This window comes from Epinephelus fuscoguttatus, linkage group LG14, assembly GCF_011397635.1.
Source record: "Epinephelus fuscoguttatus linkage group LG14, E.fuscoguttatus.final_Chr_v1".
Lineage (NCBI taxonomy): Eukaryota > Metazoa > Chordata > Actinopteri > Perciformes > Serranidae > Epinephelus > Epinephelus fuscoguttatus.
This window is the reverse complement of record NC_064765.1, coordinates 30501891-30518005: the sequence shown is the minus strand read 5'-3', so window position 1 is coordinate 30518005 and position 16115 is coordinate 30501891. Positions and strand designations below refer to the sequence as shown.

Genomic DNA, 16115 nt, shown 5'->3' with positions numbered 1-16115 from the left:
GCACACTACTTTGTGCATGAGACTGTTTATGTGTAAGTATTCTAGCGAAAATGCATGTATTTCCAAAGCGCTGAGCATACAACTGGATAAAGGAGACTTAGAGTATATTTGTCTGTGAAGATTCTCAGTCATCCAGGTCATGGTAATCGTAAGTGCTATATCTTAGGCAACTGGACTTGCTTGCGTTTCTTGAAGACTTTTCGAGAGGCGTAACGTCTTCAAGAAAAGCAAGCAAGTCCAGTTTCCTATGATATAGTATTTACGACTTAGAGTAAACTGCACAAGTTGTGTGAAACTTTATAAACTGATGTTTTGTTATAGTTTTGTTGTTCTTCACGAAGGCCCCCTTTTGCTTCAATTCATCAAGAATTTCCTCCATTTTGGGATTCTTTGTTTATGGAGGCATGCGAGAGAAACGTTTTCTTCAGGGATTCAACCAACCTCAGGGTGAGTAATTGATATAGAAATGATTATTTCTGTGGTTGAAGTATCCCTTTAACAATCAGCATTTAGCATTAGAAGCAGTTTTGTCCAAAGTGGAGAGAATCTGAAGGTCCATCCAGATTGAAAGCAAAGCTAACATTCGCCTCTTGTTCATGCAAATGTAACTGGTAGACTGTTTTTGCAATCTGTGTTTATTTACCGCAACCAGCAAATGCCCAAACTTTACAGATACCAACTGTGTGTGTCCAGAATGTGCCTCTGCTGTGGTTTTGTGACTTAAAGCCTTTAAATCTTGAGCCTTTAGCATCGACAATCACGGCACTTCTAAAATTTACTTTTTGTTTTGTCAGAACAAACATTGCAATCTTCAGTTGGCGGGGAACATAATCAACCGCACTGCCACATTTACACTTGAACAAATCACCCTGTCCGACGAGCTGAATACAGCAGTGTTGCTACATACAAAGCAAACCCCATGAGGACACAAAAGTCCACCTGGTGGACAATTTAAAACATTAGAGGAACAACATTACATGACCCAATATTCAATGCCTGTAACTCTTAAACATGTATTTCTGCTTGTAATCAATTCAGTGTCTGTTTGTGCGTGAGCGTGTGTGTCCCCTGTGCCATGACCCCAGTGTGAGGTCATGTAGGACCACGGCAGCGTGGGCGCTGCTAATTCCATCCTCTGACACCAACACTGGACAACACAGCTATTAAATCCTGTATCGAGGGAGAAGGAGAGAGGTAGAAAGTAATGGTGAGAAAGTACTATAATGAGAAAGGGAGAATGTAGAAAGAGGGAGCGATGGAGGACACGACTGATTGGAAAGATGGAGATTAGGAGGGGAAGAGAAGGAGATATGGATAAGGAAAGAGTGGGCTTGATGAGGAGAAAGGGAATGGAAAAGAGGAGAAAGAGCTTGGCAGCCAAGACAAATTCCTCCAGTGCTGATGAGAATGCTAATCTCCTTCCCTCCCTCCCTCCTCTCTCCTTTCATCCCACTCTCTTCTCTCCCGTTCCCTCTATCTGTCAGAGGGTGATGTGTTCATCTCAAGCCGTGTCCAGCTGCAGTGTGGATGTGTCTCTCTCTCAAGGGCCTGGCCTAGATTAGTGTGCGTGTGTGTGAGTTCGGTGTGGGTGTTTGCGTGAGTGTGTGTATGCATATATAAGAGAGGATCATGTGCATAAGCGTACCAGTGTGCATTGTTTGAAAGAAGATTTGTGTGTGTGTGTGTGTGTGTGTGTGTGTGTGTGTGTCTGCATGTGCATGGCTCATCAATTAGAATCGCTGGTGGAATTGAGTGAGAACATCTCCACCGGCTCACAGCACACCCACACACCTTGTCCTGCACATCTGCTCACAAACACACTCACACACACATAAACACATGCGCACACACACACACTCTCTCTTCCGGAGTCTAGAGAAAGCATAAATGCATGGCGATTTGACAGATAGCTTTGCATTAGTGCCGCTTGCGTCCTAAATGAATGCGTCCCCTAGTGTTGTGTGTACTGTCTTGTTAGGGCCCCTAATTTGGTTAGTGCCTTAATAAAGCTGGGAACCTGGGACGCACGAAGCTCAGGCTTTGCTGTTGCACCACTAGGGTAGCCGCAGAGAGGGAGAGTCCTGCAGGCCTCTAACTGATCATAGAGTTTACAGAGCTTCTGGTCTGTCAAGAGGAGGTCAGGCAACTTGATCAGTTCTTTAGGGAAGTCAGGGACAATCAGCAAATTTGGCAAATGAGTTGCTTTGTAAAAAAGATACCAGTGTATGTTGCACAGGTTGTTTCATTCTTGTGTCAATGATTCTGAGTACCGATATTTCAGAATCTCTCCGTTTTCTCTCACTGTTAAAAGTCTGTCAACTTCTGCTGCTCAACCAGCTAGCCACGGCCATAATCTAAAATGCATGAGCCTGTTAATGTGGGGGTCGCAGTATCATGGAGCATAGACTGTAATCGAGTGAAGTGACATCGAGTGAAGCCAGTGAAAGAGACATTTCCTCTGGTGTGGGCAGGTGCAGCTTTGACTTAGACATAATGACAGGTAACAGGTCGGTTCTGGTACTGAGCTTTACGGGTACGGGTGGGTGCAGGTTCTCTAAAGTGGACCCATGCAGAACTCTGGCTACAGAGACATCACCCACTGGTTTGTAGATTCCCATTTTGAAGCCTCAAGTTCAGCATATTTGGACGAGGGCGGAGCGACGGGTGGATCTGACTCATAGATTGTGGTGATGACTCATAGACAGCCTGTCACTCATATATAAAGATTCAACCCCTGTCATGAATATCATGAATATCATGAATGTTAAAATTAGCTTTAGAGACCAAAACTGTTCTTTCTACCAGACTGTGAACATGTTTATTTCTGCTGTAAAGTTTGACATTTTAACATGGCAGTCTATGGGGATTGACTCACTCTTGGAGCCAGCCTCAAGTGGCCGTTAGAGGAACTGCAGTTTTTCTGCGTACTTCTGCGTTGGCTTCATTTTTCAGCCTTGGAGGTTGCCCCATAGGTAGGAGATGTTTGGATGTTATTTGGCAATGCACATGGTTACCCTTTCAAAAGAGCATAGTTGATATCTAAATAATCTACTTCTCCCCTTTCCTCTACTTTCTGGTTCATAGTAACAATGCTCACTAAGTAATGCCTACAATCAGCCCTAAAGAATTCATACCCGTATATTCTATTTTACTCAGAGAGATGTGACATATGATATGTGACACCTGATCAAGTTCCATTTGCTAATGAAGGCCATGGGATACAGTCACAAACCCCAGAAAAACTTTAACTTTGGACTATTTTGTCACATACATAAACATAGCAACACCTGTGGGAATTACCAAAATGTTAATCTTACCATAAGAGCAGAAATAGCAGCATCAGCAACATTCTTTATTGGTTTTTTCATCAAAACTTTCCACCATTGTTGTCGTCAGTGTGTAAGAGCCTTCAGATGACCTTACTTCATACCCTGATGTATCCACCAAACTGTTCATCTGCTTAATCACATCATGTGATGCTTTAAGTAGACGTGTGCTTGAAACAAAGTTTTCTGGTCAGTGTTTATAGCTGTTCTAACAGCCACAGTTGCATTTGGGCTGAAAAGTCTGCCACAATAGAGAGGAGTGAATCATGATAACTGTTGATAAGGCGTTCATAGTAGCACTTGGTTTTACACATTAAAGCACTAGAATTAGATGTGTAAAGAATGAAAAAGAGAGCTTGAGAGAGAAGTTAGTACCCTGCTTACTTTCTCACCTCCACACAGCAGGCCAATGGTTGTGTGAAGTGGGCACACTTCTCAGCTTGTCAGTTCTGTAGAGTTGCAGAAATTGTCACACGTAGTTTCCCCCCAATTCTGATGTCCAAAAGGTGTGGGGGTCGGGGCTTTAAGACTCCTTTCGACTATCTAACAAGTAGTTTGATTGGGTCACATTAACACCTTTAGCCCTAACTTCTGTAGACCAAAGCTTTAAGGGAATGCATGATTTGTAGGGATAGCCATTGTGAGGAGGAGTACATTGTTAAAAACATGTATATCAGCAGTGGAAAGGTGTTCTAACTGCCACTTCAAAGTGCCTTTAATAAGATAAGTTGTAACATATCTGATTTGGTGATGATTGGTATGCTCAGTAACCCATAACCTGACATATAAAATGGAAAAAAAGGAGAAGGCACTCTGATTTAATCATGAAAATCCATGGAAAAGTCATGGAATTTTACATCAAGGCTACAGAGGAAACCCTGCTTCTCTTCTTGTCTGATTTTATCTGTCCCCCGTCTTCTGCCACCTTTCTTCAGCTCCTTTCTTTTCACTCCTTTCCTTTATTTTTCCTTTATTTTCTTCTTTTTTACCCTCTTTGTTCTCCTTCCTTTTATCCTATCTGCTTTTCTTTCTCAGTCTTCCTCCCTCCCTGCTGCTCTATCGGCCTGTCTCTCTCTCCCTCGCTCTCCCTCTGTCCTCTCTAGCTGAAATAATGAGAGTGTGCCAGGGAGCTGTGCGGTGACGGGGCGATCGATGATCCCTGCTCCAACAGGCAGAGACGGGAGAGGGAGAGGGAGAGGGAGAGAGAGAGAGAGAGAGAGAGAGAGAGAAATGGTAGAAAGAGAAAGATGAGGATAAAAAACCCGCAGCTAGTCAGAGAGCAGAGGAAAATGGAGCAGTGTGATGCTGCTTTTTAGAATTGTTAGATGCATCATAGTTTAAGAGAAAGATAATCATTTTCAAGGCCAGCCTGCTGAATTAATTGGATTCCATTTTTTAAAGTAGCCTGATGAAGTGATATGCTTTATAATTCAAAGTCCTTGAAGTGTTTTGACTTTGATTAATTCCACCTTCATTGTTGCCCTGTGAAATATACGAAGCAGGTTTGATAAATATCCAATGACAAGCATGTCGTCTTGTTTGAAAAGCCTTAAATGTTGCAATTTAACCTGACTGCCTTTCAGCTAAACTGCTCTAATTTTTGGATCCAGTGACATTTTGTCAGTTAAATGTTTTTCTTTTGAAACACCGAAGAAATTACAATAAATTTGAATGATTTTTCAACCAGCCTAAACAGGCTACTTTGATTCAGCTTTCAACACTCATCAGTCTTGAATCCCCCAAGGGCTCATCTTTGACTTGACAGTTGATCCATAAGTAACTGAGCAATCTAGTGTATAGAGCCCTGCTATGGGACCAAGGAGAGCCTGGGGTCAGTAGGTCTGCTGACTGAGCAGCAGGTTACAGAGGAGATAGGAACATGCTGTTGCCTCCCAGCGCCCACACTGGAGGGCTCTCGCTGTATAGGTCCTGTCTTGCTGCTGGGCACTGGAGTGAGAACAGAACATGCTAATCCATATGTTGGAGCACCCTGCAGGCATAGAGAGAGGCTACTTTTTTATTTAAGCTACAGGTGCGGAGCAGATTCTTAGAAAATATTAAAACTACTGGTGAAAGTGGTATCACTTTTTATGCAGTCTCATCACTGCATGCTGTCTATCTTAGCAAGTAGTTCAAAGCTGTATTAAGTGATATTTTGGCCATTTGGGGAAAGCATAGCAAGCTGAAACACAACATCTGACATCACATAAGAATCTGATATCAATAATTTGTTGGCAAACAGTTGCCAATTTACTCACCCAGCAGAGACGGAGCAACATTGACATTCGTTAGAAGTTGCTTCTCAATCCGTCTTTCAGCTCTGTTTTGCTCTCCACCAACTCCTGAGGGAAATATATAGCTGTTAAATGCTCCGCTGTGTTTACCTAGCCTGGTTCCAGAATTTCCACTCACATCTCAGACAATTGATGTATAAAGAGAACTGGATGCAGTGTTTGAGGAGGGGCCCTATTCATTCCTATGAAAGTTGCCCTGTGACACACGATGCCAAAAAAGCTTGACTTCCGGGGTATAAAATTTCCTGCATCTTTCACATTGTTGGGCCTATAGAGCAAGTGCACTACAGACTGTGGCCGGCCGAGCAGCTTACTTCTACTGGCCAGGCGGCTAACTCAATGTTAAGCATTCTGCTGACTTGAACGGGGATAAAATGGTTAAATCGCATAGTCCTTCTAGATTTTTGAAATGCAATAGGACCAAACGGATCAAATCCAGATAATAAGATTAGTCATTTTGCGGTATTGTGACAATCAAATAAATGAATCCACTGATTTGTAGATGTCTTTTTCACTATGTAAGTCTATGGGGGAAAGCTTTTTTGGGTCCAATGGCATCACTTAGCAGACCAAGATGTAATTCTTCTATTTGGCCACTACAAAAATTGCCATCAAAGCCTTGCATACTTTCTGAGGGCCTGTCTTAGACCAGTTCAATAGTTCAGAAAGTTCTGTTTCTTCCAGTCAGAGAAAAAGAGCCAAAACTTTAAGACATAATTACGAGAAAAACTGTGAGGTAACTGATCCTAACAGCCTTTACTACAGCTTTGGTGTCAACTGAAAGTGAGGATAGTGTGATAGATTTGTCACCCACCAATGACTTGTTAGGGCAAAACAGAACACAAAAATCCCCTCTCCCAAAAAGACATGGGCTAACATGAACACCTCCTCTCCAGCTAAAACATGAACGCAGAGTGCAGGCTAGTGTTTACCAGCTTGTAGCTAACCTTTTTTGCCTACAATTTTGTGCCAGGCAGGTAGTACAGAGTGGGGTTTTCTCTAAAAACCACTGCCTGCCGGTGAAAATGGGTTGATGCAAGCAGAATTAGCAGCAAAACAATGGGCTAAAAGAGGACTAAAAGCTCTGTAGAGAAGAACTGCAAAGTTGAGTTACATTTTCTGTGAGTTTCTCTCTTCAAGCAACCCCTTTCACACTGCACACAGTAATTTGATCAATTGTTAATATAAGATACATTGATTAGTGCAGCTTTAAATGAGTATTGAGTCTTAAAACTAAAACTGAATCAGACCAAAATTACATCTTGAGGGAGACATTTATTGCAAAGTAGGTAGAAGTTATGTCAGTAAGAGTGTATATATTTCAGCATGGTGTAAATCTGCAGGCAGTTGGTGTGCCAGTAATGCCCAAAATATTACTACAGAGTCATATTGAACGATTGTAGTCTTGAGTGTGGCCTGCAGAGAAAATGACTTCTAATAATGCCTTATTATGCTGATTGAGTGCACCGTACTGGCTGAACCTGTCACAGATATTTGGATGAAATTCACGTCCCTGCTCAGAGATGGTAATGAAGGTGTTGCCGTCCTCTGCAGGTCTCCAGCACCGCCACCTTGGAGGGCAAAGGTCAGCTGAAGTTCACCTCGGGCAAGTGGAGCCCCCACCACAATTGCAGCCAGCTCGCCACAGCGAATGACACGGCCATACGAGGCTGGGACCTTCGCACCATGAGGTGAGCGCTGCTCTCTTGGGCTGGTTTGAAAAACAATTTTTCAATACAGTTTGCAAACACAGTTTTAGTTTTTTTTATTTCATGTCTGAGCCATTTCTCCAAATCTTGACAGTGATACTTTAAATGGCCATATGCCTTTTTTAATTTTATAAAGACCTTTCCTCCTGTGTCACTGTATTGATATTTTTTGTGGAAATTTGAGGAAGTACAGATACTTGAGCCGATAAAACCACATATGTTCAATAATTCTATGGCTGACAATAAGCCAGTGCCAGAAAGAAGACTTTGAAAGCAATGCTTTGGTGGCACTGAGGATTGAAATTTTAAAAGGAGTAACATGAGGCATGTTTTCTGTAAGCTTTGCCACTCAGTATTAAGGCACTTTTTTTACATGGCAAATTTCAACATGCACCTGACTTAAAACCAGACGGATGTTTTCCAACAGCCTGCATTTAAATCTGACAGAAGTGAGTCATGTAAGAGTCATGTAAGTGAAACTCTCAGAGCTTAATAATTTCAGCGTGTGTTTACACGTAATTACAAGATATTCCAGTGCAGCACACAGAAATATGCATCTAATTTGACTTATCATGCTGAATTAAAGTATTGCAGATGTGTTTTGCCACTGTCCCTCCAATAGACATCATTACTGCACATGTATTGCAAACACTTAAGAAAAACCCAATATATCCAGCCACTGAAAACCTCTGTCATTTATCTATCTATCTAGGTGAACTGAGTACTTTTTGGTACTGACCAAAATGTTTTGTTTGCTTCTTATTCATTAATTAAAAGCTATACTAACATTATTTCATCAACGATGTTGGACCATATCCAGGCCTTAATTGATGAATTAAATTTCAGTGTTATGAGGGGCTGATGCACATGTTGCATTATTTTCTCCTCAAAACAATTTCAAGCTTCTAACACATACACTGATAAAAGCACAACACTCATCATCAACATTCACTGCCTGGCTGATCTGCTCCCACGAATGGGTTTTTCTGTCTTTGTTGTGATAGTTTTATACAGCCTAGATAGACAGTAGCCTAAGGAGTTGCAGTGACGTTGCCAACGCCTTCCTGAAAAGTTGACATATTTTCAACAAGAAATGCTAGGAGCAGCCACATGAAAAAGCTGGAACTCCATTGGAAAAAAAGATGCCGTCCCTCAAAAAAAAAAAAAAAAAAGTGTTATGTGGACACAGGACCTTAGGTTTTCTTCCCCAGCTTAAGGCAACAAAAGCATGGTAACAAAACATGGCTTGTCTTAAAATAAGTTCGCTTGTTACTAATGTAATGAAACATCACATCACTTGCGTGACGTTACGTTATGGTAGCAAACGTTGTTGCTGTTAAAACAGCTCCATTGACTATTGTTTTCACATGGGACACAAACAGCAGTCTCCCACTTGAAAGTCCGAGGTTTGTTTCCTGTGGGAACTTTTTTTTTCTGCATCTTCTGCTCAGGCTCCCAGTAACTGCGCTCAGTCTTGAGCCAATTTTTCCCAGTGGTCTCTTGCAGTATTGCAGCAAAAAAATCCCCTGCAGCCCAAATAGCATTTTCCCCATTGTAAAAGAGACATTTGTAAGACTCTTGACACAACACTGCAAACTAGGTAAATTATGACTCTTTCTGTCTTTTTATGTCATTTTTGATCCATGAAAGTTTTATATTTGTGAAACAATTTAAAACTCTAACTGACATTATCACAATGTAAAGTCTATGAACTGGGCAAGACAACCAGGAGAAACACTTCCTGTGCATATTCGGTGGGCTGCATACCACGAAAGTGAAGCCAGAAGATAGACTTTTTTGGCGTATACACCAGTAGAGCAACCCCAATGGAACGAATAGGCACCATCTTGGCATCCAGTATTCAGTCCAGTATTACAAATCTATGCTACTGCTAGGCCGAACACCCACGCTGTCACAAGCATGAGCCTCTCTCTAATCCATGAGTACGTAGACGAACAGACACTTAAACTTACTTAGACTTAATCAATATACTGTTGATGCCTGACATTGATAAAAACCTATAGCTTTTATCTTTAGTTTGAACGTGTAAAGGTGCATGGGCTGGATCTGGTGACAGGATAGACAGCTGGTATTAAATATATTTCAGATCCTTATGTCACTTATTCTTTGATATTCCCTCACTTAGATAATATTGTTAAAAAATTATGCTGTATTTAATTAAAGTACAGTCATTTTGAAGCTGCATTGTGTAAGGCAAAATTAAACACTGATGCATTTTGAAGGTTTGGCTTGTTGAATAGAAAAAAAGTTGTTGAAATAAAATCCTTTCATAATTTTCATATTCTTCAGTGCCGTGAGATAAAAGTCAGGTATCCTACTGGCATAAATTACAAATGATACTCAGCCCTGACTATGACCCACAGTAAATCTTTATTTACCACATTTACTTCTTTTAAGAATAATACTATCAACACTGCAGTTTTGTTTGGTTATAATTTAAGCAGCAAAATTAAAGACAGGAAGAAAAAAAAGAACAAAGCTGCACATTGCTACGGCTTTGATCCAAATTCTGAGTTCTGTTTTTGTCCAGAAAAATATGTGAAATGTGCATTCAGGAGTGTGTGTCTGTCTGCCATGATGTTCTCTGTGGAGACGCTGGGACTGACTGGCATAGGGAATCTCTGTGAATTTCCTCTTGTCTTTTTATGACACGTTTTCTTTGCTTGTAGTTGTTGATGAATCTAATGAAGTGTAAGCTTCTCCTCAGCTCATGATAAAGTGCGAGGCGACGGACCACTAATGTTCCTGCTTGACATGGAGCATGTGTACTACCACACATTAACCTTGTAACTGCAGGTTATCAGCGACCCACCTCACAACCTCTAGCTGCGTGTGTGTGCATGCGATGCATTGTGTGTGTGTGTGCTTTGTTTGTGTCTACTGTGTTTCTGAGGTATGTGATGAGTGAGGTCAGCTGGCGTGTACGTGTGGGCTCTGCTAGAGGAATAATAATCACCCGGCTATCCATCGCAATGATAACGGCAACACGGCGAAGAGATTGAGAGGTGTGTCGGGTGAAGGAGAGAGAGAGACGGGGGGAGAGAGAATATATTTACAAGATGTGTATCACAGACCCAGATAAGATAGTTGAATCATTGATATCGCTCGCCGTCAGCCCCATAACAAATTATAGAGTTCCTGCACGCTCCATTTTGGCCGTTCTCCTCCCGCTGTGCTATTTTGAAAGATGCAACAGTGCTGATTTGGCCGTCGGCACAAAGGGAAGGAGGGGGCGGCAGCACAGGGCTTGTTAGCAGAGACCACAGTCTCATCTCTGATATCACAGTGCACTGAAAGATACCTTTGTGCATTATTTCATACATATTTCCCTAAAATCAAACTGTTATCTTTGACAGCTTTGAGATCTAAAATTTCAGATAAAGTTTTGTGGGGTTTAACCATTTTTCTTTTAGTGACTGGTCCATTACTAGGTCACTGCTAGTTACAGGGTAGATAGCTTTCAATTTAGCTTCGCCAAAAAAACAACTAGATTTTACTTTCATATGGACATTAATTAATTAAGAAATAACTTCATGTATAGAAAAACAGAACTGATATCTCTGCATGTAAGTGGTTGTTAGCTGTATTTTTCTCTTTTTATTTACAGTAAAAAATGAATAGATACCAGTACCATCATTATTAATTTACCATTTTTGAACATAATTGTACAAGGTGCTGTACAGATATAAAAAGCAAAAAAAGACAAAAATATTGAAACACAGGTGAATGTCAAATACATAAGAAAGATATACACAAGTAAAATATATAAAGCTAAAACAGTGAGTCAAATAATCTATTAGTTGATAGAAAAATAATCTGCCTCAATTTTGATGATTTTGTTTTGCTTTTTGGAGGCTGGATGCTTTTCTTTGTTTTCTGTGAAAATAAACTGAACCTGTTTGGGTTTCGAATTGCTGGTCAGACAAAGCAAGCAATTTTAACGTCAACCTGCCTTATGGGAGGTTTTGATATTTTTTTATATTTCATAGTTCAATCTATTGATTGAGTCATTGATAAGAACAAACAACTGTTAGTTTACCTGAAAGACTGAATCCATTGGAGCAATTGACTGAATGAATCCCTGTCGCTTCTTGACTTCTCCAATCCAAGGTTTTATTTAGGCCCTGTTTACACGTATCCACATATTTTTGAAAGCAGATATTTGTCACCATGACCTTCATATTACAACATACTGTATCTCTGTCCACAATAAAACACAAAAACGACTGTAAATACTAGCTTGTGTTAGCTGTCTTCCGTAGTCCCCCCTTAACACCAGCAAAGTGTGCAGGCTATTACCTTTTTCAGAACACCTATTGATGATCTCATCACTGTTGAGTTCCCTTCAATATGACAAAGGAGCTCACACAAAGATTTGAGTGATGCTCTGCATATGTGAAAGTCTTACTTTTACACCTCATCGACAACAATCCCTTTCTCAGAATTGTTCCACCATCCGCTGGTTCAACCAGGTCTGATCCATTTCTGGTGGACTTTAAACCGCAGATGATGAGATGGGCCAGATAACACTGGGAGCAGCAGACAGCTCCGTTCGTCCATGAAGGTGTGCAGCAATACCAAGTTTAAGTGGAAAGTAGTTGTAAGTCCAAGCAGTAATAACAAAACGTACACAAACCCGCAACAATAGACATGCGCAGACTGAGGAGATGACATCATCATTTCCCAAACATTCTGTATTACACATTCAAACACATACAAAATAACCAAAGTTTTAAAAAAAAAACTCCACCTCAGAAATGTCCAAAAATGCATGTTTTAGGAGACGTGAAACCACTTTGTGTGCAGACAGGAGGCCAAAATTATTGGAAAATATTTGTTTTGTAAAAATAACTATCAGTGTAGACGGGGCCTTAGACAGACAGTCAGCAGGGCATGGTGTGTGTGTGTGTTCATGGGTGTACATCCATGCACAAGTGTGAAGTGGTTGCGAGTGGAAAGCTTGCAAGTGTGAATGAGCATTGAGTCACGTTTTTGTGTGTGTGTGTGTGTGTGTGTGTGTGTGTGTGTGTCTGTTTGAGTAAGTGACTTGCATGTGACAAGCGACTGTGTGCTCGCCTGTGTTTGCTCTTTGCTATGTGTACCTTTCTGCTTTTCTGTGCGTGCAGTGTTGTGTGCTCATGCCTCTACATAAATGTGGTGTGTGTGTGTGTGTGTGTGTGTGTGTGTGTGTGTGTGTGTGTGGGTGTGTGAGTGAATGTGTGTGTGTGTGTGTGTGTGTCCAGTTGGTGTGGCAGCTGTGTGATGGCAGCCTCTCAGCACGCTCCACTGCCTCCTCAGACGACCTCTGAGGTGTCCCCTCACACCCACACCCACACACACACAGACACACACACACAAATGCACACTCTTGTCTCTCTTCTTCCACCCCACATTCCCAGGGCTCATCACTATGGATGTATTATTAGAACTGGATACAGCGCAGCCACTCAGCCTTGTTTTCAATCTGCCCCAGTGGCCACTCTTAGGATTCCAACAAAAAAATCTCCCACGGCCCAAAAGCATTTTCCCAGTAACCACCATTGTATAAGACACATCTGTAAAACTGTTACCAGGACACCTCTGGTTTTAAACATAGATAGATAGATAGATAGATAGATAGATAGATAGATAGATAGATAGATAGATAGATAGATAGATAGTGGTCAATTATCACTCTTTGTATTGTATATTTTTAAACCATCTGGGTTTCATCTTTGTAAAACTTTTATTATGCCCGGAAAAGTCTCTTTTTTTCTGAATGATGTCACCACCAGCGGTTGCATTAGCTTTTTTTGTTGACATCATTTTGATCCATTAAGACGGATTCTTTACAATCCGTTGAAAAAAATTGAATCCTCTATTATTACCTGTCATTTTATATTAATTTTTCAATAATAAAAAGACATATTTAAAAGCAATTGATTTTCATTCATTTATTTTTTATTTTTTAAACAATTAATATACAGAACAAGCTTATAGATAATACATTTATAGGGTGTAGTGCTATTTGTTTCAGCACAAGAGTGCAGCTATGGTGCTTACTGGATTTTCGCCACCTGGGGGTGCAATTGACTCATTTAAAATAAAAACGACCATAGGACAACAGCGTGACAGTAAAACGTTGTTTCTTTTATTCCTTACAAATAAATTTGCAGGTTTACTGCAGTTTACTCAATCAGTGCAAACAAGGGTTGCCTCCTTCGTCTGGCTCAAAGCCAAAGTGTTGCCATGTTGGCGCATTCTTTGATTTCTTCAAGACTAAATTGTCCGCCATTATCGACTCTCCATCACTGTTAAACAAACTCCAGGCTACAGTAGAGGCCTCAGCGCATGCACACTCGCACCCCCTAGCTCAGTCCCCGCCCCACCCCCACCCTTCTCTCTCCTGCTCGCTGTGCGCTTGGCGAAGAGGCAGACAGGTGCTCACAGACTCGGGCGTACTATAAGCGGAGCGGACTCTGGGAGGAATGTCCGCAGTCATTCGGGCTTCCACAGTCGAGCTCACTTACGCGTTGTAGTTTCCTGTAAAAATGTGTGAAAAATCCCCGCGATGTGAAAAGTACATGCCGAGCAGTCTTTTGTGTGACACTGGTGTGTGGAACGGAGTCTGCGCGGTCATAAAATCTGAGCTTTGCACAGACAGGGCTTGCGGACATCCACTTTTTGTCCGGGTGCGTACGTTCCACAGTCCGGTCGGTCTCAAAAAAAAAAAAAAACCCGGTCCAAGACGGAGTACCGAACCGAATTGGTATTACCGAGAACCGACCCAACCCTAGTTCCTACAGTGGTTAGTTTACGTACATTAGCTATTACGATAAAATGAAAGGATATTTTGCTGCCTTTTCATCTTAACTAGTTAACAGTTAGCAGCCTCAGCCCAAGAAAAAATTATTTAAGTGACTGTGCTGCTCAAAGACCACCACTGGCAGCTACCGGCAACTTTTACGGTGGAATGTTTTCTTGCGTGTTACTTAGTGCGTGAGTTTACATCGTTCCATCGACACATGTCAATATAAACACTCAGCTGGCATGACATTTTCCAATGGCGTATAGCAATATGGCTTACCATGTGGTCATGCGATTGAGATCAAAGACAAGACAAGACAAGACAATAGCTAATTAGTATGCGCATGGCACCAACTGGACAGGAGTGTGAATTGAGTTGCAGTAGATCACCCTCAGTGTTCTAATCTCACAAAATGACAAATGGCTTTTAGATTTTCCATCATACTTAAAACAGAAGATGTTCGATTAACGCAACCTCTGATCACCGCTGTCTATATGAGTATGGCGCTGTGCGCGTTCATGATGTGTTTCAGGAACAAGGATGCTTGCCATGTCAAAGCAAAGGCTGTACACATGTACAAAAATGAAAGGGAGAACTATAAATGACACAAAGGCATCACATAATGGTGGCTTGTTAGCCTTTGTTCTTGATCCTATAACTGTTGTTTTTGTTGTTCCACTATATTAGACAAGTAATCACTGGATTCACGAATATGACACTGTGGGCAACTTTTTGTACCTACCCCCTAACACTTTTCCTCATGGTATTATTCAGTGGAAGCTAAACATTTTTTGGTGTGTGTACCATGCAAGTAATTCTCATTGGACCGAACAGACACCATCTTTGGATCTGGTATCCAGTTCTAATAATACATCCATGCTCGTCACCCACTCTGCCAACCCAATCACTGCTGCCCTATTCTGAAATAAGGACAGGGAGAACAGCCCAGCCTTAGCAGCCGCCTCTAGTTAGTCATCTAACACCCTGGAGAAGAGCGCGGTATCTACAGCACCCTGTCTCTCAGACACACAGTGTTTAAAAAAAAATACAAAGATAACACTGATTATAAAACATATATGGATCCTGTTCTAGTTTGTACTGATGTAAAATGCAGCATTATGTAAATTATGGAATACTCTGCTCCGATATTGGGGACAGAAAGCAGCGTTTAATGGAAAATCCTGACACATTTTCACTTTTTCTCAGCCTGTCTTTTTCATTGTACCTTTGCTTTTACATTATTCAGAAGCTAATCCCTGTTGTACAGGGCTGCTGTTGTGATTGTAGGGCAAGGTCTTTTTCATTAATGCATGTTTTAAAGGTCATATTTCACTTACGCCATAGGTCGTCAGAGGGTGCGTGGCAGCATTTTGAAGAGTTTCCTTGATGAAAAACACCTGTAAAAAGTTGACAATTCTATAAGGCATGTGTTGGCTGTAACAAATATGAAAGTATTACACAGCACTGATTAAATACACAACAGACTGATGACATTAAAGTGATGAAACCTCAGAGTTTCCAATTGAGAGAAATGATTGAGGTTTGTAATATAATCAAATGCATTAAGACACAATACAAATAAAAAGATGATTTACTGTGCAATAAAACACACTTACTTGATTTCATACATTCATACATACAATTATATGTTTATTACTGAGCTCATACTGTGGTTAAAGGCGGTATTGTACTGGACTGCATGATATTATACATGAGGAGGGCAGAGTATTAGAAACACCTCTCAAATTATTCCAGTCCAGCACAACACCATCACAAATGGATATTTTGTGGTACAATATATATAACTTTCCTGCATTAGAATGTCTGAAAGCTACTAGACCAATGTTCCATAATCCCTAAGGTTTCCAACAATGTTCAAACCCAGAGAAATATGTAATTATAATCATGGTCATGATCCATGTCATTTGGTCCCTGTTGCCTGTCAGTGGCGTTATGCATTGTGCAAGCATCAGAGTTG

The 16115-nt window shown here is 41.0% G+C and overlaps 1 protein-coding gene across 1 annotated transcript in view; it reads left to right on the top strand.

Annotated features, from left to right (window-relative positions):
• Positions 1 to 16115, top strand: part of eipr1 (EARP complex and GARP complex interacting protein 1) — an 83652-nt gene that overhangs the window by 43285 nt on the left and 24252 nt on the right. The window contains exon 6 of the mRNA XM_049595263.1: positions 7175 to 7311. Within this exon, the coding sequence (XP_049451220.1) occupies positions 7175 to 7311 (137 nt within the window). The remainder of the gene's footprint in view (positions 1 to 7174; positions 7312 to 16115) is intronic.